Here is a 27,318-nt window from a genome sequence, read left to right on the forward strand (position 1 = left end):
ATGAATAATTGTTGTTGTATTATTTATGTATATTATTCATAAAGAAAAGGTATTCACCTTTACAAAGGTACCCATAACACAAGCTTCGCTTACTTTGTGGCTAGATGGCGATGAGTGTATTGTGGTAATACTTTTATTTTATTTTATTTATTTTTCGACATCTCGCGAGTGTAATGTAGGTGCAGACATAAAGTGTTTTTAGTGTAAGGTCAGTGGCGTGCATAGAGGGTATGCACAGGGTATGCAGATGGTAAAAAATAAAAAATAAACTCCAGTACTTAAGGGTAGGCTTTTTATAACTCTTACAATGCCTATCCTTAAGTTTGTTTTAAGGTGGAGGTTAACTGGAGATTTTCTTCTTTTTATGTCATCTACATTATTACATACCCTATGCATACCTTCTATGCACGCCACTGAGTGTTTAAACTTAGCCCTCAAATACTGGTGGTGCGGTTACTTAACGCTGCTGATGTGCAATCAATTTCTTCGCTTATGAATATTCCTACTTCTGTGTATTCATGTAACCTATACCGTCGAGTGAAATCCAAAGTAGCCAAGCAGTCGTTACCAGCGTGTGCTTATTATTCCATACCCTTGGGAGTCTTACAAGGGTCACATATAGGTCCTCTCTTCTTTGACATCGCTTCATCTCAGGCCTCGGTGCGAACCGCTATCTTTTTGGAGTTATTTGCTTTTTGAGCAATAAAATATCACTTTTTTAAACGGTGATGGAAAACATCGTGAGGAAACCTGCATGACTGAGAGTTCTCCATACTGTTCTCAAACATGTGTGGAGTCCACCTATCCGCAATGGGCCAGCGTGGTGGACAATATTTGTTATATGCCGCATACTATGTTTACATGTGGTGACGGCAGACCAGAATACAGTTGTCAACACCCCTCTTCTTCCCGCAGGTGTCGTACGAGGCGACTAAGGGAATCTAACAAAGCGGGCAGCGTCCTCTGTGGTACTACTACCATCTACTGAGATCACCAACCCGGCTGCCCAGCGTGGTGATTATGGGCGAATCCTCCAGTTGGGAGAGGCCTTTAGTCCAACAGTGGACTATAACAGGGATTTTGATGATGATGATGATGAATATTTGTAAAGATATGAAATTACTTTTCTACATGAAAAAAAAAACTGCAAATGCGACTCTGGCTCGCGGACTGGAGGTTCCGCGGTCATAATCGTTAATACATCACAAATATTATTTCTCATTATTGTATTTGCACTTCGATCAATAAATATAATAGAGGTACATAATTTTTTTTATTATATATATTTAATTATTTTATTAATTTTTTTTCTCGCCTGTGTATGTTTCATTGTTTGCACTGTCCCTCTTTCATGTTTTCTATTATAACTTTCACCAAGGGTTGTCTATAAGAGATTGCTTTTGCAATTAACCGCCTTTGCACACAACTGTATTTAACTTTATTTTTATTTATTTTTTTAATTGTTTTTAGTTTCACTTATTTGTTTTCTTTCTTGTGTGTTTCTTGTATTGTTTCTAAGTTTGTGCAATAAAGTATTCTTAATAAAGAAATAATAAATAAAAAATATATAGATCTTCAAAAAATCTCCATGAAAAAGAAACCTAGAGCTATTGTTTTGTCAATCTCTCTGGCGCAGTGGTGGGCATCGTCCTGTTAGTCAGAAGTCCCTGGTTCAATTCTTAGACGGCAATTTGAGAAGTTATAGATTCAGAATTTTCTCTGGTTTGGTCTGGTAGGTAGGTCCGGCTTCAACGGTAGCCGTGGCTAGTTATCACCATATCAACAGATTAGTCATTCCTCTCGTGTAAAAATCGATTCGAATCGTACTGGAGATTTTCTTCATTTTATAACATCTGCATACCCTGTGCCCCTCTATGCCACTGGATATGGGTGCATTAAAACAACTCCTTCCACAATTAGAAGGGTTTAGGCCGTAGGTAGTCCACCACGCTAGATCAGTGCGGATTGGTGGACGGAACACGCCTTTGAGCACATAATGGAGAACTGTAAGGCATGCTGGTTTCCTCACGATGTTTTCTTTCATCGTCGAAGCAAGTGAGGTTTTAATTACTCAAAAGCGGTGATAGCCCAGTGGTTAGGACTCCGGCTTCAATTTCGGGGGGCCGACTTCGAATCCTAGCACGCACCTCTAACTTTTCTAAGTAATGACCGTTTTTAAGTAATTAAAATTTATCCATTATATAGCCAATTAACAAGTGCTAACTTATAGTGGAATGAACAAAAAAAAAGTATCAAAACATTATTTCCACCAATTAAATCATAAAAATATTGTTTACATAATAATTACTAGTACGAGTTAAAAAAAAAATGAGTATAGTACCTACACTATTGATCGAATTATGTGCGAGATGAGAGCATAGGGAAAAAACAAAATGGCGATAACTATGACGTTGTGTATGACGTCTCAATTGCCTTGACTTAAAATAAGCACGGGCTGGATAAACATAAACAGGTAAAAAAAAATAATCCTATTACTATATTATGTTTGTGTTGTGTGTGTTGTTTTTTGTTGTGGCATTAAATTTAGTTTGTAGTTTAAAAAAAAATAAAGTATTCAGTATTGCTAAGACTTAAATGAGAGATTTGCTACTGTCCACTGAGGAGTTCTGTCCTCCATCTCCAACCACATTCATCAGATCTACACAAAGTTTGGGCAAAATTCAACACATTTTATAAAATCTATAGTACAAAAATAATAATTTAAATCGGTCATAATTTGTCGGAGTTATGGTGTACAATCGTCAAACACTTTCATCCCCTCTCCCAAAGGAACCGAGCTTAATGTCGGGATAAAAAGTATCCTATATTACTTCTAACAATTCCAAGAATATGGGTACATAGTTTCATGAGGATCGGTTAAGTAGTTTTGCGTGAAAGCGTAACAAACAAACTTACATTGATATTTATAATATTAGTTGGGATTTAAAAATTTTGGACTTCTTCTTCTTCTTCTTCTTCTCTCTCTGGGCTTGTCTCCGTACTTGGTCGGCCGGAACCTCCCGTTGTAAGTAGTGCCACTGGTTCAGCTCCCCGCTGGGTCACTCCAGCCAGCCGAGCTCACTCCAGAAGCTTAGCAGGCCGCCCAGGTCGCCATGTGCTTCAGGGAGTGATGGTAATGGGGAGCCGAGGTATGCTGCGCGTTGTTCTGCTACTCCTCTACATTGGAGCAGTACGTGATTCGGTGTTTCATCTGCCTCCATGCATGCTCTGCACTGTCGGTTATACCTAAAATGAAAAGGTGTTTGTTTAGTGAGCAATACCCTGTTATTTTTGGAGTTATTTATACTTTAGAATTATAATTAACTTTGGTTTTAAGTTCTTACTTTTTCACGGCCCACTACAGGGCATGAGTCCCTGCACCCAGTACCCTTCTCATTCTGAGAATCAGGTTTAGGCCGTAGTCTACCACGCTATTGGTAGACTTCACACGCCGCCGCGCCGCGCCGTTGAGAACATTATGGTGAACTCTCAGGGCTACATGTTTCCTTACGATGTTCCTTTACCGTTAATCAAGTGATATTTAAATTGCTAAAATTAAAAACGCACATAATAAACTAAACTAAACTATATAGCAACTAAATTATATAGCCATTATCAAGGGCTAACAAAATGAAACGAACAAAAAAAGTATCAAAACATTCTATCCATCTATTAAATCATAAAATTATTGTTTACATAATAATTACTAGTAGTTGGAAAAAAATGAGTATAGTACCTACACTATTTATCGAATTATGTGCGAGGGAAATAACAAAATGGCAATAACTATGACGTTGTTATAATGACGTCTCAAGTGCCTTAAAATAAGCACGGGCTGGTTAAACATAAACAGGTAAAAAATATCCTATCAATAGTAATAGGAGTTTTTTTGAATTGCCAATTTTATTATTTCAAAATTTTTGGCGTTATTTATACTTTAGAATTTTAATTTACTTTGGTTTTAATGACTTTTTCATGGCCCACTACAGGAAACGGGTCTCCTCTCAGAATGCGCCTTCTCATTCTGAAAGGATGCTTTAGGCCGTAGTCCACGCTGGTTCAGTGCGGATTGTAGACTTCACACAGCGTTGAGTTAAATTGCTAAAATTAAAAACGCACATAACGCCGAAAAGTCAGTGATACGTGCCGGGGCTCGAACTCGGCCTCCAAGTGGGGAAAGTCGAAGCCTTACCAAGGCTATCACCGCTTCACATAAACTTTACCTACCTCTTCTTCGTCATTGATTGCCTGGAAGACATCGCTATGTACCAAGCGATAAAGCCTCCAAATTGTATACTCGATGCTGTAGGAATATTTTGTATACATTCAATCAATCATAGGTCCAAAATTACCTCATGAATCATGATATAAAAGTATATACTCAATGCCACAAAATATCATCTCTGTACGAAATGTATGTGCCACTTTATGTTTTAATAAACATGATTGTTTTAGTATATAGTGAATCACTAAAAATATAGACTACCACAGTTTTTCTGGGCGTGACCTTGAATAATAAGCTACAGTGGGGTGCCCATATAGATTCACTAGCGGGTAAACTAAGCTCGGCTGCCTAGGTACGCAGTCAGCAAAAATAGACAGATTACTGACGTTGAAATAGCTAGGCTTGTTTATTTTGCGTACATTCATAGTGTTATGTCCTATGGAATCTTGTTATGGGGGCAAGCAGCTGATATCGAAACCATATTTATATTGCAGAAAAGAACTGTACGGTCAATATATAAACTTAAATCACGCGAATCCCTCCGTGAGAAGTTTAAAGAAATAGGCATACTTACTGTAGCTTCACAATATATTTATAACAATATAGTATTTGTAAGACAACATATTAGTCTTTATAAACAAAAAGTGGACATAAACAGTCGTCTTACAAGAAATGGTCATAAATTAGTGTCATCTGCATATCGTCTGCGAAAGGCACAGAAGTCATTTGTGGGATTGAGTATACGCTTTTATAATATGATTCCTAATGTGATTTTGGACCTGCCAATGCATAAGTTTAAGGAATTTGTTAAAACAAATTTATTACAGCGAGGTTACTATGCAATTGATGAATTTCTCAATGACAAGGTTGCTTGGAAGCATCCGGCTCCGCTTTTAGCTCTCACAAGATAGAAAAATGAATGTTAAAATGTAAAATGTAAATTGTTGATGTTGGAAAAGAGCAACTGCTATGTTTCTTGCCGGCTTCTTCTCGGTAGAATCTGCCTTCCGAACCTGTGGTAGAGTCACTACAAACAGACAGACTTGACGTTTCAAAAGTGCTTATATTAGGCCTATTTGAAATAAATGAATTTTGAATTTTTTTGAATTTTATATATATAGTATAACATATTATAAATAAATAATAATATAATAATATTGATAAAATAAATGATAATTTTGATAAAATAAAGATATTATTATTATGTATATATAGGTATACTAGCTGACCCCAGTGCCATCTGTCGGGCAGATTTGAGAATCTAAACCATCCAAGGTGCCACCCAAACGCATACCGAAAAATTCATTCAAATCGGTCCACCAGTCTAGGAGGAGTTCAGTGACATACACACGCACCCCTTACCTCGCTTCTTGACCTGTGTTGTACTCCTTTGGTTGCCTGGAAGAGATCACTGTGTAGCGATAAGACCGCCAAATTGTTTACTTTTCGTTAAATTTTTATTTTAAATTTTTCCTACATATATGTTTATGTGGTGTACAATAAAGGTTTTTCATTCGTTTATTCATTCATAGTTGATTCGCTAATACTTACCAGTTAAATACCTTTAGTAGTCATGTAATAAATAATCAACTAGGTATGTCATAGTAATTGCATTATTTAATACGTTATATAATAGCAAGATGATTGCGTAGGGAAATAACATGCTGTGATAACTGTAAATCATGACGTCCCAAATGCCTTGGATAAAACTAAGTACGTCATGATAGAATGCAAACAGGTAAACAAAGTGCAAAAACGATGGGGTGTTATAAGTTTGCAACTCTGTATGTGTCTGTCTGTGGCAGCGTATTTCCCGACGGATTAATCGATTTTGATTTAGTTTTTTTTTGTCTGATAAATGAATTAGTCGGAAGGTTTCTCAGCTAGATTCGATGAAACACGGTGAAAGATGGAAGCTACCACAAAGTGGCGGATTACAATTTTTTCACAACTCCCTCAAAATGGGTATCTAATGAAAGGGCTTGACTAGTAGAATAATGTACACAATATTAAAAGTTGGGGGTTTTAAATTTTTTCCCGTGCCCTGCTATTTGTTACAAAATTGAGGGCATTGTGAAAATGAATGTAATAACAGTGGCGTGCATACAGGGTATGCAAAAGCGGGCAGATCATATAAAATTGCACAAAATCTCCAGTAAGAGTTGTAAAAAAACTTAAGGATTGGCTTTGCAAGAGTTATAAATAGCCAACCTTTAATTTGAACTGCATACCCTCTTTGCACGCACGCACTGCAAACATAAACACACAAAATACACGTCAAACTTATACATTTTACACCACGACATTTTACGTCAGGTATTAAAAAAAATAACGTCGAACCTGTTTTACAACATCCTCATTTTTAATTAAAGGGTGAAAGGTATCTGAATAAATTTACAAGCCATTATTTCTTATCGTTGTTTATTATGATACAGTATGATACAATGCCCGTTTTTCGAGCAGGAGCCCGCAGACGGTTGCCAACATCACGTCTGTCTGGCGACACAGGAACAACAGCTGGGGACTTGGAAGGGCTTTTCGACCACTACTTTCTGTTCGGTGACAGCTAACATATTTCTTAACATATATTTTTGGACGCATTTAGCTTTATATCCATTTTGGAAGTACGCTATCGCCGAGCACGGTGATTCTTTGGCCCTGGAACACAAGTTATGGTCGTCTTTATAGTATGAAAAGTACACTTATTTTGCTACACTCCGTGAAAAGCAGGAGAATCTATATGGTGTTATTGTTGCAGATGAAGTATGTTGACTTTACAATGAATAATTACTAAGTCATTGTAAAGTTAACATCTTCTAAGGATCTCCGTTGTCGGAACGAAACGTGCGTGCAGAGAAAAGGGTACATTGCCGAAGTTTTGCTTTGTGTGCAGTAAAAAGATTGAAGAAATTATGAATTAAACTATACAGATTCTCCTGCTTTTCGCGGAGGGAAAATATTATTATTAAAATATTATTAATATTGTTATTTGGTGGCAACTTTCCACAGTGGCTATAGCTAAATTTGGTGATACAAAATCGGAGTGCAGTTTACCTGACCGCTTCCGGCCAAGGTGGTCTATTAACACAGAGGTTTTCAAACTACGCGGGAGATATTATAGTGCAAAAGTGTGTGCGCAAACACACATGCACTCTCTATTCCCGCCTGCAGTTTCCCTGACCACTTCCAGCCATGGTGGTCGATCTACAGAGAGGTTTTCCAAATACGCCGGAGATATTTTAGTGCACAAGTGTGTGCGCAAACACAGATGCACTCTCTATGCCCGCCTGCAGTTTCCCTGACCGCTTCCGGCCACGGCGGTCAATCTACACAGAGGTTTTCCAAATACGCCGGAGATATTTTAGTGCACAAGTGTGTGCGCAAACACAGATGCACTCTCTATGCCCGCCTGCAGTTTCCCTGACCGCTTCCGGCCACGGTGGTCAATCTACACAGAGGTTTTCTAAATACGCCGGAGATATTTTAGTGCACAAGTGTGTGCGCAAATGCAAATGCACATTCCATCTATGAAATGACTTTGAGATTGGGGGATTTTGAGAGTGAGGGTGTCAGCACGCACATCTTAGACTTCATGACTTACCAGGTGAGATTGCAGACAAATTGTAGTGAATTAAAAAAAATATGGTATCTTTTATATAAAAGCCAGCTGCGTCTTCTGTGCTAATACTACCATATACTACGATCACCAACCCGTCTTCCCAGCGTGGTGATTATAGGTAAACCCTCCCGATGGGGGAGGCCTTCAATTCAATTTTATTTATTTTCTGATACAGGTAAATAGGTGTTAAAAAATAACACCTTTTTTTATTAACGATAGGCCAGCGCTTGACGACAATCATGCCCGTTAGAAAGAAATGATGAGGTCTAGGTTGGAGCACGCTTGCCTAGAAAAAGCCTATTCACTCTAGCACTCTAGTGGCAGAAAACACAGTTGCCGGGAGGGCGTTCCACATCTTAGCGACGCGTATCAGAAACGAAGATAAAAAACGATTCCCAGTAACGTAACGCCATCTAGTTGTATTACTGCGAATCTGTTGTTGTTGTAATTAAACGAAGTAGGTACTCTGAATGGGTACTATTTTTAATTTCTATCGTAAAGTTACTGAGCACTGAAACTTTTTGTTACGAACTTACTTGCATATTTCCACACGGAACGTTTGCTGAGGCTGCTTCTTATCATTAACTATCACGTGCCACTCCATATTAGTATCCTGAGCTGCTCTCGGCGCATATATCTGAAATAGTTCACAGCAATGATTGAATATCACTTTGCGTAAGTCTCTGCAAAGCGTCTTCGCTGGCGACGAGGTCCCCGACTTCTGACGTCATCCGGACGTGGGCTCGATTCTCGTTGTCGGAAGCGTGCGGACTAATCACCGTCCGTAACCCTTTCACTCCAATCGTCGCCTGAGCAGTGGTTCGGCCTGACAATAATTATATGTGTAGTATTAAAATTTATACCATGTAGTTTAGTTTGCAATATTTTTATGAAGGTAGAAATTTTTATTGCCGCACCAACCCGTTCCTTACAAAAACTACTATCGCCAAAGGTTGTCTGGCAGAGATCGCTTTAGCGATAAGACCGCCTTTGCACACCTAAACTAGCTACGAACGTTTCGCTCCGAAACCGGAGCATCCTCAGGAGATGTTGACTTTACAATGAATAATTGTTATTAGTGGGGATTACTTTCAGTAAGTTGCATGTAAATAATTTTTATTTACCCTCTCTTCGGTCTCGCAGAGTTCAACGTAGTCGTCCTCAGGACCTATTCTTTGAGCTATTTGTGGCACATCCAACATATCCTTGTTGAACCTCGTTCTGTTCTGTCTCATTAGCTGCAATATTCAAAATAAAATATTTGAAGAATTCTCACACTATGATAATCAATCGGTGTAATCTTTTTCTTAAACAAGACAATTTTGCTGATTAAAAGACAATGCATTGCTACAAAGAGGTGTATTTTATTTATATATTATACTAGCGGACCCCAGCGACATCTGTCGGGCTAATCTGTGAATCGAAACCATCCAGGGTACCACCCAAACGTATACCAAAAAATTCATTTAAATCGGTCCAGCCGTCTAGGAGTTCAGTGACATACACACGCACACAAGAATATATATAAAGACAAGAAATGTATATATGCAAATCTGGGCATATAGCGATTGGCATAGAGTATTTACCCAAATGATAATTACAGTTTCTATGGGTTACATCTAAAGCGCAAACCTCTTTAGATGTAACCCATAGAAACATAAATGTGATGAAAAAAGCAGGAAACTATTCAACCTGAAAATTCAAAGAGAAGTGTTTGTTGCTTTGCCTTAAAAACAACAAAATTACTTTATTATAAAAAATAAATGATTTGGAGGCAAATTTATTAATTATATATATGTTCAACAAAGTAAGTGAAGAAGGAATGAAAATTAAATGAAAAATTAAATGGAATTCGTATTTTTAGTTGTTTATGTGTGTTACATTTTCACTGAAAACAAATGGACTGATTTAACTTTGATACCTAATAGATTGCATTTTTTTAGTAATACGGTTTGTAAATCATATTTATTGCCCATCAGTTTTGTTTTAATCATTGTTTCTATATTTGTTGCCTCATTTTATATGACAAAGGTTCTTTTTGTCGGTATATAATATCTCCCGTAAAACTGTAGTATTAAAATTGATGTTAGATACGGTTTGGAAATAATTTTCCCCTTTTTTTTTAAATATGTAAAGAGGTGGGTGAACTAATCATTCAACGTTTACTTAATAGTTTGTCGAAAATTTTATTTTGGAATTCAAGAATTTATAAAAGTTCATGATAAGTTTAGCGTAATATTAATAATTAAAAGGGTTTCAAAAAGCCACTCAGAAAGCGACGGCATCCCACGCCTGACCCCCGAAGGAGCCAAGTGAACGATCATCGAAGACTGATAACCACAGGTCATCGTCCGTCTCACGCTCAGGACACCGCGCCACATCTCATCAACATGGCTGGTGTAGTCTCACCTAGTGTGCGAGTCTCGTGAAGAGCTTACTATAGAAATGATCCTATGAAGTAAGGTCTTAATGTAAAATATAAATACCGGCTGAGGTCATTCCGCGAGAAAAAATCTTCATAGCGCGATTTTATTTTACGTTATAGATTACTAGCGCCATCTAGTGGTAACTCTGATAACTGGTACGTGAACCATAATCTTTATTTGCCTAACTCAAGGTCAACGACAAAGGAGCGACACTGCGAGAACATGCTTGAGCACTACTTCACGAATATAACTACTGTGGGCTAAATTCAATTTGAATGTGATTCAAATCCAGTAAGTCCTGTGAAAGAAATGAAAGAGTCGGAACACTTTTCGGTTCTACAAAGTAACTTGTTCGTTGTTTTACAAAATATATGATGCCATTAACATAAGCTAGACATAGATGAAATTATTCCTTAATAAACCTGCTATTAATAATACAATTTTCAGTCACAATATTGACAAATATACTCCTTATGTCATCTACATAACATCTATTATTCAAATCCAAAAGTTTTCAGCTTACGTTGTCGTAAGTCAATGCTTATCGACAGTGTAGTGTAGAAAAAGGAAGTCGGTGCACTTATAAATTTAATGTTTGACCAGAAAATTTTCGATAAGATGCGTTATTTTAATTTTGGGAGTATATATTGAAATGAAGATTACTAATGGTAGATTAAATAAGATGTTGTTTGGCTTACAACATTTGAAGTTGGACTTACGTCATGAATCAAAGTTTTAACAAGGTATTCCGGATAATTGGGGATGTCTTCGCAAATTCCTACTTCCTTGCATTCCTCGGGAATTAGCGGCTTTTCAAACGCCAGGGGTTTCGACTTCTCGTACTCTCCAGGGAACACAACCTTGTCGTCCACTGAAAGATGGTAAAAACTCTTTTAGCATTTACTAATATATTAGCTTACTTCTTTAAAGCTTCGATCAACACTTTCAATAAATTGCTCATCAGATTTAAATTATACAATTATTCTAACTATTATTATTATAAATCTCTCAGTTATCCCATTTATAATTTTGTTTACTACCACCACAATATAATAATTAAATTTTTAGTAAAATATCCCAGCACATAAATTCGTCACATCCATTCGTACGCGCAGGTGGTGAAAAGTGTATAGTTTTATTTTATGTATTTATGTCATGATATTGAGTTTTGTGTGTTAAATTAATTTAAAAAACTAGATATGTTCTAAAACGGCTCGTGTCTGTAGAACCTAACTATAAACTAAATTGACACGTCTAAAAGGATTGATGTCCTTTTCACAATGATTCGGTAAAGGAAAGTCAGTTTACTTAATTAAGGGAATTGTGTAAAACGGAAAGGCATTATTATCAAAAAAAAATTAATAACAAAATTAAAAGCAATACTTTAAATCTATCATCTGAAGGTCACTAAGGCTGTTTTAGTTCAAGTCACCTAGATAATAAGGTCAGGTTACGGCTGACTCTGAGAGTTAATAAAGAGAATCCTAATAAGGCAAAAGGCTGTATTTTATAATCTCTAATTTCTGAAATAGCATAATGGTCACTTTTACGATCATGACGGGAGAATAGTATTTTAAAACATGAGCTAGGTCATAAAAAGACAATGCTCAGAGACACAGCAATACAAAGCATTAAATGTCCTATAAATAAGAATTTTGCTTAGACCATTCCAATAAACCATTCAGAGAAAATTGTTTAAGTAGTTTACTCAAACATTTGTGTAATTGCGACCGCTATGATGTCAATGCTGAGGTATTTATTCGGCGATATATTTCGCAAATGGTTTTTAAGTCAAACTTGATAAAACATCAGAACTAATTTGCTATATACAAATAATAATTAAGTAAGACATTATTTTTATAATTTCATTTTGAATAAATTTTTGCTTCAGGCATCTAAATCTTTATCTATTATTAATTTGTTGGTTTGTCCTTCATGACCATGCAGGCGGGAGCCACAGATTTGCATTTATGAAAATTAAGCTTAATTTCCTACACTCAGCGAACCTCAGGAGATGTTGACTTTAAAATGAATAATTGTTAAGCTAACAAAATTTCATTGTAAAGTTAACATCTCCAGAGGATGCTCCGGTTTAGAAGCGAAACGTCCAGGGTACATTGCCGAGGATCTGTTTGGTGTGGATTATACGGATTGACGAAATTATAAATCACACCATACAGATTCTCCTACTGTTCGCGGAGTATAGCAAATTAAGCTTAATTTTCATAAAATATTATGGATTTTCGCAAAGTAACGCCTGCTTCTATCCAATAGATTTGCTTTTGCATATCTTTTTTGCCAATCTGGGCTAGTGCTTTATCCAAAAAATTACCACAGTTTATATAGGTTCCATCTAAAGCGCAAACCTTATCATACTGCAATGGCTAAACAGATTATAAAAAAAAATTGAATAATATACAGCTGAATTAGAAAAATTAGCTCAATGTACGTACACCTTTTGTTATAGAAGAGAGAGACCTCCTGGTACAAGTATATTATATGCTTAAAAGGAGATCTCAGCGTAATAATTAAATTATGGATGTAATTGTTAATGAAATAAAATTTATTATTATTATAACTTTTCAACCTGAATATTCCAGGAGACTTGTTTGTTGGCTAACCTTTCCTTCACGCAGCTACACATGATTCGCAAAAAGTAGTTCAAAATTTCATTTATTTCAAGTAGGCCTAATATAAGCACTTTTGAAACGTCAAGTATGTCTGTTTGTAGTTACTCTACCACCGGTTCGGAAGGCAGATTCTACCGAGAAGAAGCCGGCAAGAAACTCAGCAGTTGCTCGTTTCCAACATCGTTTTACAATTTAACAATCTTTGTTCTATCTTGTGTGAGATTAAAGCGGAGCAGCTTCTTACCGGGCAACCTTGTCATTAAGAAATTCATCAATAGTATAGTAACCTCGATGTATTAAATGTGTTTTTATACATTTTTTAAACTTATGTAATGGTCAATCTAATATTACTTTCGGTACAATGTTATAAAAGCATATACTCAGCCCCACAAAAGTTTTCTGTACTTTCCTAAGACGATATTTTGATATTAATAATTTATGACCGTTTCTAGTAAGTCGATTGTTTATATCCACTTTTTTTATATAGATGAATGTTTTGTTTTACAAATATTAAATTGTTATAAATATAATTAAGTTAAAGTTAGGTATACCTATGGCTTTGCCCACGTGTTTTGTACACTGTGCACTTAGAAGCCATATTTGATCCAGAATAAGATAAGATCTTATTCTACATCTAAAAGGGCTATTGGCAATCTCTTATTAATATGCATTTCAATAAGCGCAACTTTCTGTCGTCGGCTGGTCTGCTGGATGTCCGGGTTGAATATTTAAATATAAAGGTATTTTAAACCTGCGAGTCGTTTAATGTCTCCATTAACAGAACATGTTGGATCATAGCCCATGTCATAAGATAAAATATTGCGAGATTTACAAAAGCTAACATTGCATTGCCAATTCCGTTGTGCTTACACTAATTTCTAAACTTAACTAAATTGAGTTCTAGTTATATATAAATTTAAAATTTAAAAAAACCTCCGGCTTTCAATTAAATGTACATCATCATTAGGTGCCATCTTCATATTGAAGTTCGGAGGTCGATATAATGTACATTATTCTACAACTCAAGCTCTTTCATTTGATCAACAACAACTACGACAACGGATGGTCTTCGATCGATTTTCATTAAACATAGCTAAGAATACTACCGACTGATCAATTTGTATAATATATGGCAGATAATACATTGATGGTTTTATGGATTTTTATGCATTAGTGCGAACATTTGAAGAAAATAATAAATTTGCAGTGCATTATACTAGGCTACAGAAAATTAAATTGAATTATTAAATATAAAAGAAATAGTTTACAAATACAATAAGCTGCCGGATAATATATCAAAATGTATTATTGCCTATTCTTTTGTACACAAATCTCTAAACTAACCTAAATTGACAGTTCATAAATTAGTGTCATACTTTTCAGTACGTTCATTGTGAAAAAGGTCAACATTATTCCTAGGCCTGTCAATTTAGTGAGTGTTTGTTTTAAAATATATGTTTGGAAAAAGTGTTTATGTAGTAACGAAACTGTTTTGCTTACTTTATATTTACTTGATTGTATATCAACACATACGTTATAGAATGTAACATCATCATACTATAATCATAATATAACTACTTCTAATTAATATAATATTTAGATGCAAATATATATCCATATACATATATTTTATGTGTATATATCCTAATATGGGGCCGTTCAAGTATTACGTAAGAACTATAGATGGGCGGGAGTCTTCGTTTTGCTAATTTTTTTATGACACTGAGCAGCAAACATCCAATGTCATCGAAAATAGAATCAAAGATTCGGGTGTCATGGACTGAAGACTGTTAATTGGAGTTAATATAAGTATATAGTATGTACCAAAAATTAAAAAAAAAAAATATCATAATATTTGTCAATTACTCTATGTTGAATACCGTGTCGATAAAGTTTATTTAAATTAACCAAACCAATTCCTTATTCTGCTTATAAATCAATTAATTGTACCAATGTTTACGAAAGCATGTGGGGGAAGGGTCGTAGATTTGCTTACTTTTGATGACTAGGGTGAGGGGTGGGTTAATAATTGCAAAACATCTGCTTACGTAATACTTGAACGTCCCTATATATAAAAATAAGAACAAACAAAGCAAAAATATAAAATATAATATGTATAGATTAGTAATATTAGTCACCATTTTGAACCCGATGTCAAAGAACACGTCCCATACGAACCTCGTTTACTGACAAAGGGCTTCACAAGTCTATTCAGTATTTTGTACGAACCGTTGGACTTCTGGTTGGCGGCCCTCTCGCCCTCTCGCACGGACCTGCCCTCCGCTAACGCAGGGGCATATTGTGTTGTTATCTGAAACTGATGACAAATAACATTAATAACTACATTCTTTTAAGTAAAACTTCTTCAGGCGAGTAACTCAGATTTTTTTAATTTTTGTAACGCTTACGTCAGACGTTTGTGTAGTTTCCGCTATTTATAAATAATAGTTTGGATTGGTCGTAAGTATATGTCATATACTCCACGCTTCTTGACTTATACGCCAGCTAGTGGCAAATATCATCTGACGGAAGTAACGCTTACGTCAGACGTTTGTGTAGTTTCCGCTATTTATAAATAATAGTTTGGATTGGTCGTAAGTATATGTCATATACTCCACGCTTCTTGACTTATACGCCAGCTAGTGGCAAATATCATCTGACGGAAGTAACGCTTACGTCAGACGTTTGTGTAGTTTCCGCTATTTATAAATAATAGTTTGGATTGGTCGTAAGTATATGTCATATACTCCACGCTTCTTGACTTATACGCCAGCTAGTGGCAAATATCATCTGACGGAAGTAACGCTTACGTCAGACGTTTGTGTAGTTTCCGCTATTTATAAATAATAGTTTGGATTGGTCGTAAGTATATGTCATATACTCCACGCTTCTTGACTTATACGCCAGCTAGTGGCAAATATCATCTGACGGAAGTAACGCTTACGTCAGACGTTTGTGTAGTTTCCGCTATTTAAAAATAATAATTTGGGTTGGTCGTAAGTATATGTATACTCCACGCTTCTTGTCTTATACGCCAGCTAGTGGCAAATATCATAATCAATTAGGATTATTTATTTCCAGTATTTTCAAACGGATAAATTGTGAATAGCAAAGTGAATAAAAATTCAACAGTTTAAAAAAAAATAATTTAAATTGCAATGTTTTTTGAAAACCTCTAAATATACTTGTTTTTTATTACTTTTGAAATAAATAAATTATTAATAAATTTTCTGACAATTGCCACATTCTACTATATTCTACTATATTCAATGTCAAGCTTATATTGACATGTGCTGATCTAAATTTCTACTCAATTCTTCAATTTTTTACTCTCAATTATTCTATTTAAAAAATGAAAATATTTATAAAATGTGAAAGTGATATTAATGAATTTTAAATAGAATATAAAATGAAATAGTGAATATTTAATGAAATGGCGGAGTCCTAGAAACGTTTTACTCTTTCTTCAATAAATAATATTAAAAGTTCTACTTCAATAGCGCGTAAAGGTTACAGGCGTACCCTTTTTTTTAATTCCACTACAAGTTAGCCCGTCTCAGAACTATCTGAATCTATCCGCTACTAAGCGGATTATGAGTTCAAATGTAATAAGTGATACCGAGTATTATTTCAGTCCCATTCAACGTTCTACAACATAGTTTAGTCGTTCTGAAGTAATATTAGGTATATTTATGACAACAATTTTATGTCCTCGTTTAAATACACATCAAGTACCTAATCCAAGCGTTACGAATTCTTAATAGGTAACAGGCAGTTAATTAGAAAACAGAGACAAACATTTTAATTTTATTTTGACCTTACGCTGAGTACTGACTGACTCATTAGTTTACTGACTGTTTTATCGCTCGGCGGTCGGACCGCGAATGATGTCAGCTAATATTTAAAGCAAGATTTATGACCGTTCAACGTCTTGGATTACCTACTGCGTGTAATCATAGCGTTTAAAGATAACAGTTGTTAGCATACGGTTAAAAATGCGCAGTTTAACTGATTTCGCACCAATGCATGGTTGAAGCTACGTTGTGTGTTTATTTGGACGCAAAGTTAGTAAGACCCAAGATTTTCAGATGACAGATTGAATGTAGTCGAGCGTCTGCTAATCTTATCTAACGGGTAGAGTTTAGGAAAAAGATAGCATTAATCAATACAAACAGTCATCTGAAGCTTTTGGATTTTTTGTATACTGTGGTGACGGATAAGAATACAGTTGTTAAAACCCATTGCTCTTCCCGCGGGTATTATACAAGGCGACGACGGAACTACTATGGCGCATTGATAAACCACAATAATAATAAAAGAAAATAATAATGAGAGCCTCAAAAAATATCAGATCTATTAAATAAGCCTCTACATAATCGTTGTGATATTTTTTGAGGATATTGGCAATGGGTGCTTATTACCGTTAATCACATCTAAGAAGTATCAACCTATTGTAGACTGTACAGTGATGAAATTGTCTCAGTATAAAAAAAATATATGACTCACATCGCCATCTAGCCCCAAAGTAAGCGTAGCTTGTGTTATGGGCACTATGATGACTGATGCAAATTTTTATGAATAACTAGCTATTGCCTTCTACTAGCTATTCTCTTCGTCTGCGTTTGATTTTGTCTTTTGATGTGGCATTCAATTTAGTTGTAGTAAAAAAGTTTAAAGTATTCAGTATCGCTAAGCCTTAAATGAGAGGTTTGCTGCTGTCCGCTATCTCCAACCATATTCTTCAGATCTACACAAAGTTTGGGCTAAATTAAACACATATTATAACCTCTATAGTACAAAAATAATTATTTAAATCGGTTATAATTTGTCGCAGTTATGGTGTAAAATCGTCAAACACTTTCATCCCCTCTCTCAAAGGAACCGAGCTTAATGTCGGGATAAAAAGTATCCTATTACTTCTAACACTTCCAAGAATATGTGCACAAAGTTTCATGAGGATCAGTTGAGTAGTTTTTGCGTGAAAGCATAACAAACAAACTTACATTGGCATTTATTAGAGAAGTAGGGATAGGCGATTAATTAATGTAATTGATGGAATAAATAAAAAATCAGTTACATTTTATTTAGAACCAAGATATCATCGATCGACCATTGCGACACGTTTATATTAGGCATAATGACAGTAACAAAGAATCGCTAAAATATTGTATTTATCTACTGAAATATGATTCATGTATTACAAAAAACGCATTTTTATTTATATTCGAAGTGATTTTCAATAAAGAGAACTGCAAAATCTAGCTATCCGCAAGGACAGGTGAAACGCCGAATTCCAAACTATAACGTCACGTTTTATAAATACTTATAAATATACTAGGTACGACATTACACACATCGCCATCTAGCTACCTATACCTGTAAATATAGTTGTTTCCTCTTGAACTTAAAAAATCTCAAGATTTTTTATTTTATCGTTTCATTTAAAGTATTTTCTAAGATGCTGCGTTTTTTAATAAAAATACCAAAATCAATATTCTTTAGCTATGGAACACCGAACAGGGAATTACTAAAGCTCTAATTTGCCTATGACGTCACGAGTATGGCCATGACACCCGGTGAGCTTTTTCAAGGGAAATATTCATCAACAAAACCTCTAATTTCTGCAAAAATAACATATTTTTTGTATATTAAGTAAGTTAAGTATCTACCGTATACAAAGGGCAGTTTTTCAAAAATAGTCATCATGTCTGTTGAAGACTTAAGGAAGACATATGTGACCAGAGTTGACTTTTGTGAAATCGTAAATGGTAACGGACGCACAACCACACACACACACGTAACCCCAAACACATTCAGACTCCTCTGTCGGCAAACATAAGTATAATTAATTTCACAAAACGTTTTCACTATCATTCAAACGATAAAAGTAAAAGTAACGTCAACTTTCTTCCTTTAAATAACATTACGTGCGCGTCGTGTTTCGAAACGTTAGCCGAATTATTAAATATGTAATTAACTAAGTAGACAGACAGACAGTATCTAATTATTTTTATGTCTAATAAATTTTATATTTCATTAAGTAATTAAATAATTAAGTAGGTAATTAGAACGTAATTAGTCCCTGTTTGAGTGACAAATTTTGGACGTCCAAATTCGCCCTTGACATTTGGCCGCCAAGAAACTTTTTGTCGCTACTTAATTACTTGCTAAAAATACCCATAACATATCTTAGAAGTAGTGCCCGCGAATCGCGATTGACAATACGTATGCCAATAATTAAACATTTGGATTGCATATAAAGGCCGTGGGTTCAATTCCCACAACTGGAAAATGTAGTGTGATGAATAACCATGTTTTTCAGTCACCCAGACGTGTTTACCTGTATAAGTAATAAATAAATAAATATACTACGACAATACACACATCGCCATCAAGCCCCAAAGTAAGCGTAGCTTGTGTTATGGGTACTACGATAACTGATGAATATTTTTATGAATAATATACATAAAATACTTATAATATACAGATTTATTTATTTTATTTATTTATTTATTACACAAACTAATAAAGTTATAAATCTTCGCATCCTGAAACTCACATGAGTTTATTAGATAAACACCCAGACACTGAAAAACATTCATGTTCATCACACAAACATTTTCCAGTTGTGGGAATCGAACCCACGGCCTTTGATTCAGAAAGCAGGGTCGCTGCAAACTGCGCCAATGGGCCGTCTAAGTATTATGTATGGTATTAATTAAAATATTCATCAGTCATCTTAGTACCTCAGGCGCGCGTACGGTTGGAACTGACCGGAGCGACCTAGCTTTATTTTACATATACCTACCGGCTGGAGCGCAAACGGAGCTGATCGGCTGCGCGAGAGCGGAAGAGCGCGTCATCAGAAATCATACGTAGCCGGTCGGCTCCTTTTATTTTTTCACACTAACCGCGTAAAGTTTGCTCTCCGGCATTCTTTAAGTTATTTCAACTTTCCAACACTCTATTTTAATCGCTATCAAAATCCGGTCCGAGACGGTCTGTGTGAACGGACACTAAGGGAATATATATGAGAACGGGCCGCAGCGTCCTCTGTGCTACTCCTACCCAGTGGCATGCACTCCATACATGCGCAAAAGCACTGCATACCGTAACATTGATGTATAACTGGAATAGGAGGAGAATTCGTGCCGTTTTATGCAATTTTCCTATTGTATGCATACCCTGGTAAGAAATCCAATGCACGCCACTGCTCCTACCAACTACTGTTTTTCAATGTTCATGACATTGAGGTGGTTGGGTATTTTGACGACTGCATTATCGATACACTGCAGTCCTACATGGACTTGAACGATGCCAATATACCTCCCGGTGTCTTAGTCGTTTAACATAAAACACCTATCTCAAATTATGACGTTTTTTATGTACTTATACAAAACGGCAGACTGGCGCTGACGACGTTTGTTTACTAAGAAACTTACACTCACGGTCACTGAGTCTCGAGTAATCTCATTTTTTGTAAGGTTAGATACATAAGGGAAACCCATAATCCAATGTGTAATAACTAATAACGAAGTAAATTGAAATTTGCATCACAACAAGTTTTATCACCTATTGTCTCACTGCGGTTCAGTCATTATGATATTTTTGTATAATTTTGACTCAACATTTTTTATTGATGTTGCAAGATAAAAAACAGTTGGTTACAAACATATCTTATCTAGGTAGGTAAGTTCATTTTATTTTTTACTAGCTGACCAGCACAACTTCGTCTGCACCAAATCGTTTATTAGAGGTTTTAATATCTTAAAAAAACCTAAAAACTAATGCAGCGCTACCTACCAGGTCCAGTTTTATTTCCAAACTATGTTATTCGCGGCCGAGCGGCCCGCTGCATTTTTCTTGCTTTTTGCGTTTCTATACCCGTCGCAACTTCTAAGCGATAGGTTCAATTGATCAATGATTATATAAATCAAACCCAATAATACATGCTTGATAGTATTTTCTTTCAAATGAAGTAAAATTGATAAAAATTTTCATCCCGTTCCCGAAGAAACTTATTGTTTATCGGGATAAAAAGTATCCTGTATGTTGACCCGGAATACCTGCCACCGCTTTACCATATATGATTTAAATCCGTTCAGTAGTTATCACGTGATGCCCGATAAAAATCTGTTTTGGACTCAGTATCTACTATAAAGCATCCCCCAGTTAAAATTTTCAAAATATGTTAAATGTACATATATCTTCCGGTTACAGTTTTATTATAAGTATAGATTAAATTAAGTTTACTATACGTGGAGGATTTTGTTACACGTCACCATAATCGACCTATTACTGGCCCACTACCTGGGGGCCGAGTCTGCTGGTCTGCTCTCATAATGAAATGGTTTATGCCGTAAACTACCACTCTTGCTAAGTGCGGATTGGTGAACTTAACCGCAAAATATATTTGTCTCAGCCTACAATTGTGCATTTCAAAAAGCTGATTTAGATATTTTTCACAATTCCGCTCTGTGTTATAAGCGCAAAATTAAAAAACTGTCTGTTACGTTATCCTCTTTTATTTTTATTTTTATTATTATTATTATTTTTATTTTTATTATAGTTTGTAGTATCTCATACATGATGCATGCAGAGTTAGCCTGTAAATGCGGTATACAATATAAAATTCAGAATTTTACTGTTATGTTTATAATCATTTTAAGGCATTGTATATAACGTTGGCTTCCTAAATAAATAAATAAATAAACTTCACGCGCCTTTGAGAACGTTATGGAGAACTCTCAGGAATGCAGGTTCCCTTACAATGTTTTCCTTCACCGTTAAAGCAAGTAATTAACCAACATCTCGTCAAATAATATGTCGTCAAAGCGTGCCGGGAACTAAAATCGGTCTCTCCGAAAGGGACTAAATCTCTAGAAACAATGATTCCATAAACATCTTAATATATATAAATCTCCTGTCACGATGTTTGTCCGCGATGGACTCCTAAACTACTGAACCGATTTTAAATTAAATTGGCACACCGTGAGCAGTCTGGTCCAACTTAAGAGATAGGATAGCTTAGATCTTTAAGTAAAGTCACACATTTTATTTTATTTTATTGCAAATTATTTGTCTATAATTAATTGACAGTCACATGTTATATGTATACTACTATACTCATTTAAGGCTTAGCGATACTGAATACTTTAAAAACAAAATCAAACGCAGACGAAGTCGCGGGCAACAGCTAGTATATATATATAGACGGCCGATTGGCGCAAAGCAGCGACCCTGCTTTCTGAGTCCAAGGCCGTGGGTTCGATTCCCACAACTGGAAAATGTTTGTGTAATGAACATGAATGTTTTTCAGTGTCTGGGTGTTTATATGTATATTCTAAGTATTTATGTATGTTATTCATAAAAAATATTCCTCTAAGTATCCATAACACTAGCTACACTTACTTCGTAGTAGGTATATTTATTTAGTATTATTATTATACTATATAGTTTTAATAATAAATTGCGTGTATTTAACGGAAGCGTTGATAGCCCAGTGGACTATCAACGCTTCCGTTAAATACACAAGGACTTCGCTTTCGGAGGGGGGCGAGTTCGAATCCCAGCACGCACCTCTTTTAAGCAATTAAAATATCACTTGCTTCAACGGTGAAGGAAAGCATCGTGAAGAAACCTGCATACCTGAGGGTTCTGTAAGGTTGTGTTGTTGTTCTGTAAGGTTATGTTCTCAAAGGTGTGTGAAGTCCGCCAGTCCGCACTGGGCCAGCGTGGTGGACTACGACCTTAACCCCTTACCATTGTGGGGGGGAGACCCGTGCCCCGGGTGGCGTGTGGGATGATGTGATGATGATGATCCGTACGCGATTTGAACGGGCAACCTATTCGGGATATGTCAATAAGCACGTATTATCTATCAATTATTTCTTATTAGTTAAAAATAGCATATGAGGTTATAAATATCTTATACGGGATCTTAGACTATTACCTATATATAGGAGATATTAAAAGCTAAAAGTTTGTATTAAACGTAAGCTTATAGAAAACCCCTATTATAGTGTAAAGGACTCCGTATTGATAAGAAAGCTTGGGTGTGAATTATTGCTCTAACCAGGTCGCTCTTCTAATAATTTTAAATGACAATGTGAGATGGTGATCACAAAAAAAACACCCGGCTAAGTTTGTTGTAGGCTTCTTAAGTAACGACCAGGACGCGTTTGGAACCCTCGTAGCTTTAGTTTTAAGTTTGCGAAAATAGTTATCGCCATCATCTCACTACCGTGTAATACTCATGTAATTTACGTATCAAAAGTGCCACCTATGGGCCTACTTGAATAAAGTTATTTTTTACTTTGGCTTTGACTTTATATAAAAGTTGTCAAACCGGCGGGATTTGTACCCGTATCTGTTGTACTTCGATACTCCGTGGACCGTGGCACAATTATATAAATAAAATAAATATACTAGGACAATACACACAACGCCATCTAGCCCCAAAGTAAGCGTAGCTTGTGTTATGGGTACTATAGTCGTAAAAATGTAATAGGCCCGTTTTGACATTTGTCATCGCGACGTAACTAGTTATGGAACCATAAGACTCTGTACTCGATACTCACGATAAATCAATTCAAGTTTGTATCAGTACTTGATTGATATTATTATGTATTGTAAAGTGTTCGTTCGTTCAAAGTATTCCTTTAACTTCACAACCAATACGCGTGACTGGCTGTTGATTATACGTCCACTTTTCAACATGTTGAAACACAGTTAGTACTATATAACAACAAACACAAAAATCGAGTCAAATTACTATGTTTAAATTAATGTCCAAAATAGAAGAGCCATAGTTAACGTAATAGTAAACAATATATATCAAACTTAAACGAGCGCACAGTCAACTTTACAAGATGAGGAACGAAAAACTGCGCAGTGCACGCGGGGACGCTTCAGTCATGTGCCGCTTGGTCAGATACATCATCTCAGACTCATTATTTAGAACCCATTTTGAGAACCAAGCTCATTCTTTGCAGTAAAGATAACTACACAATATTTAATTTCGATATTCAGTAAAAAAATGGTTACAGCTCTAGTATAAAAAAAAAGACTGAGAACGTAACTGTTTTCGGAACGTTTCGCAACAATTATAAATTGCATGCTACTATGAAGTAAGCGCAAAAAGAATACTCGCGATATATTCTTTCATATTATTTAACGTCCCAAAAAAATTTACGTATTTTTTAAAACACTGTATGTAATTGATTTTTATTTTTTTGTTTCTTTCAGTTTCGTTCCAAGTTACATTCTATGGTCTTGCACAAATGTCAAAACGGGCCTATTACATTTTTCCGACTATAAGATAGCTGATCAATATTTTTATGAATATAATATACATAAATACGTATAATACTTATACAGATAAACACCCAGACACTGAAAAACATTCATGTTTATCACACAAGCATTTTCCTGTTGTGGGAATCGAACGGCCTTGGACTCAGAAAGCAGGGTCGCTGCCCATTGCGCCAATCGGCTGTAAAATTGGCATATCATTAGGCCGCAATAGATAGGAGATGCGGGTTTAAATCCTATAATTGGTGTAATTATCTTTTTATGTGCTTATTCAAACATTTTTTAGTGACTCTAGGTATATCGGTATGAAGCCAATCACATACTACCGAGAATACGCGATTTTTATATAGGTATATATGTTTTCTGCGCCATTTATTTATAAACTACTTGTAATGCAGCATTCATTAATAAATTAATAACTTGATACATAAAGTCGGTACTTACCACAGAATTAAGAACGTACAGAACCCTTATGCAGCTATTAATGCTTGCAGTGCATTGTGTCCAAAAACGGTGAAAACGCCGCACGCACGGCTCACTTTACACCAGCGGAATGCTGCTAACTCACAAACTTTTCCCATTTTCCCCATTTAATGATAAACGTTTATGTGACTAACCGCCTGTTCGGGAAACACTACCAAAGTGGAGTGGTTTTTGATGCTTCAATACTAGTCGTGTACACGGTTTCTGTACGTTCTTAATTCTATGGTACCTACTTATGTCTTTTGTATTGTTTAACCAATGGTTTTACATAGTAAAAAAAATTTAACGGTGTAAACATAATGGTGGCAGATATTAGTTATTTTTGAAGCAAAAGCCCATAAACTAAGTTTCATGAATAGTTAGTTCAATGAAATTGTGATGTCTTTGGTGGTGGCAGATCAGAATACAGGTCGACACCACCCATTCTCTTCCTGCGGGTGCCGTACGAAACTTAGAACGGGCAGCAGCGTGCTACTACTACCATCTACAGGTGTCACCAACCTTTTCGCCCAGCGTGGTGATTTTATGGATCTACAGGTGTCACCAACCTTTTTGCCCAGCGTGGTGATTTTATGGGCAAACTCTCTCATTGGAAGAGTCTACTCCAGCAGTGGTAAAAATGTAAATATTATTGACAATATACTACATTGTGGTTAGAAAGCGGTGATAGCTTAGTGGAGACTTTAGGAAGGAGCGCGTTTTATTTGGCAATCAAACATTTATGGCTTATGAGCGTTTTAAGCAATTAAAATATCACTTGCTTCAACGATGAAGGGGAACATCGTGAGGAAGCCTGCATGCCTGAGAGTTCTAATGATGTTCACAAAGGTGTGTAGTCCACCAAGCCGCACTGGGCCAGCGCGGTGGACTACGGCCTTAACCTGTTCTCATTGTGGGAGAAGACCCGTGCTCTGTAGTGGGCCAGTAATGGGTTGACATGATGATGATGATAAGCTATGTTGGTATATGGTTGGTTAACGGGTTCCAACTAGACTGACTGGCATATTATATATATCCTATTATAATATTAAGGATTACTTAAACGATAAAAAGCTTGGGTGTGAATTACTCAAGCTTCACAGCTAAATAAATTTACTGTGAGATGGTGATAACAAAAAAAAATTACCGGCAAGTTTGTTGTGGGCTCTTCTAAGACCAGGGCGCGTTTGGAACTGTCGTAGCTTTAGGTTTAAGTTGGAGAACGAAGTTATCACCATCCCCTTACAATTATGTAAACATGTATGTATGAACGCTTCATAAGTGCCTGTGTTAGGCCTACATGAATAAAGAAATTTTGAATTTATTTAGCTCAAGTAAACTTTGCGACCTTGTTTCGGCCAGTCAGTAATATGAGACCATGGAAATTATTAATGGGTACGAAAGAGTCAGGAAGTGACCACCTTTTAGCAAGTAGGTAAATAGCTATTTCCGGTGTTCGCGACAATGAGCACTCCGAATATATAAGCTTTAGAACCTTTTTTCGTAGGTACCTATTTTAAAATAAAAACAACATTCTAATTACCATGATGGTTATACTGTTTGATACCTTATACATATTTTTTTCGGCTTAACACTTTATGAAGTATAAAAGTTATACATGTGCTATCGTGGATTTTTTTGTAGGCATGATCAAGCTGTACAACTTTTCTATAAAACTCCATCATATATCTCTCATCGTTAAATATTTACATCGAACGCTTCGTTCGTATGGAACGTTTTCGTTCGCGCGTTTTTCTCCGGCTTACTTTGCAGATCTGACTACTACGCAAAGTTCTATGACACTCCACAATAACGTAGCTTTCTATTGGTCAAGTAATTTTGATAATCGGTTCAGTAGATCCAGAGATTACCTCTTACAACGTCAAAAACTAACAAACTCACACACTCACAAACGTTGCGAAATGCACTTTATAGCAAGCTGTTGACGTAAAGTAAAAAACAAGGTAGGGAATCAATAGTATTGATGATGGAAATAATATCCCCCGAACCGATGATAATGGGGACAGAAAAAAATACTATTCAGTATTTTTTTCTGTCCCCATTATAATCCCGTAATCCTGGAATAACATCAGAAACCGGATCCGGAAAATAATCTTCAATTATTAAATAATTCACTTTCATTACCTTTGCACAGCTTCTTCACGAAATTTCGCATGGGAACAGATAGACGGGGTATTTCTAAGCCCGACATTCGAGCGGTTTCCCAGGAATTTTTAAATAGAAAGAAATATACGCGGACAAAATCGCAGGCACAAGCTAGTCAACTAGCGAGTAATTGTGAAGTGTCAGTTTGTAAACAATTGAGTAAGAAGTGGACGTGAATTCAAATATAAAATATGTGCTATGATTTTAGTGTTAACCCATCTGTCTGTATGTGACTCTAGTCTAGACTAAACAAACTATCACCTACCAGTGAAACCCAAAGAATACAACGTAGAATCCAGGCCATGTTTTATTGGTGTTTAACCATATTCCGTCCACAACTCCACTTTAGTTCCCAAGCACAATACTTAAAAACATCATTTTTCTCACTGTCCACTTGAATTTTTACATCACAACACAATTTAAAACGTGAAATGGTGTTAATTGTGTTGAAACTACACACGCGTCAAGTTCTGTGGC

General features: G+C 35.9%; 1 protein-coding gene and 1 non-coding gene across 3 annotated transcripts; both read right to left on the reverse strand.

Annotated features, from left to right (window-relative positions):
* Positions 1 to 6,629: 6,629 nt before the first annotated feature.
* Positions 6,630 to 27,318, reverse strand: LOC120626275 (protein spaetzle-like). 2 transcript variants are annotated; one of them, XM_039893718.1, is made up of 6 exons: positions 27,107 to 27,318; positions 15,130 to 15,217; positions 10,990 to 11,141; positions 8,969 to 9,082; positions 8,381 to 8,481; positions 6,630 to 6,883 (listed from the first exon to the last, which is right to left on the reverse strand). In XM_039893718.1, exons 1-6 carry the CDS (start codon positions 27,143 to 27,145, stop codon positions 6,712 to 6,714), a joined length of 666 nt encoding a protein of 221 aa, XP_039749652.1. In that variant the 5' UTR covers positions 27,146 to 27,318; the 3' UTR covers positions 6,630 to 6,711. The 2 variants fall into 2 exon arrangements, with proteins under 2 accessions (XP_039749652.1, XP_039749651.1); XM_039893717.1 differs by having other exon boundaries at positions 15,079 to 15,217.
* On the reverse strand, positions 10,108 to 10,312 carry LOC120626637. The gene has a single exon (XR_005658867.1). It is a non-coding gene; the product is annotated as a small nucleolar RNA U3 (small nucleolar RNA).

This window comes from Pararge aegeria, chromosome 9 (assembly GCF_905163445.1).
Source record: "Pararge aegeria chromosome 9, ilParAegt1.1, whole genome shotgun sequence".
In the NCBI taxonomy this organism is placed as follows: domain Eukaryota; kingdom Metazoa; phylum Arthropoda; class Insecta; order Lepidoptera; family Nymphalidae; genus Pararge; species Pararge aegeria.

Excerpts from the sequence above, each read along its gene's own strand:
- LOC120626275 (XM_039893717.1), bottom strand. The coding sequence starts at position 27,145 with ATGGCCTGGATTCTACGTTGTATTCTTTGGGTTTCACTG. Across the intron at positions 15,218-27,106 it reads GTATTCTTTGGGTTTCACTG|TTTCAGATAACAACACAATA; the intron begins GTAGGTGATAGT and ends ATTTGTCATCAG. Across the intron at positions 11,142-15,078 it reads GCCCTTTGTCAGTAAACGAG|TGGACGACAAGGTTGTGTTC; the intron begins GTTCGTATGGGA and ends ACCATCTTTCAG.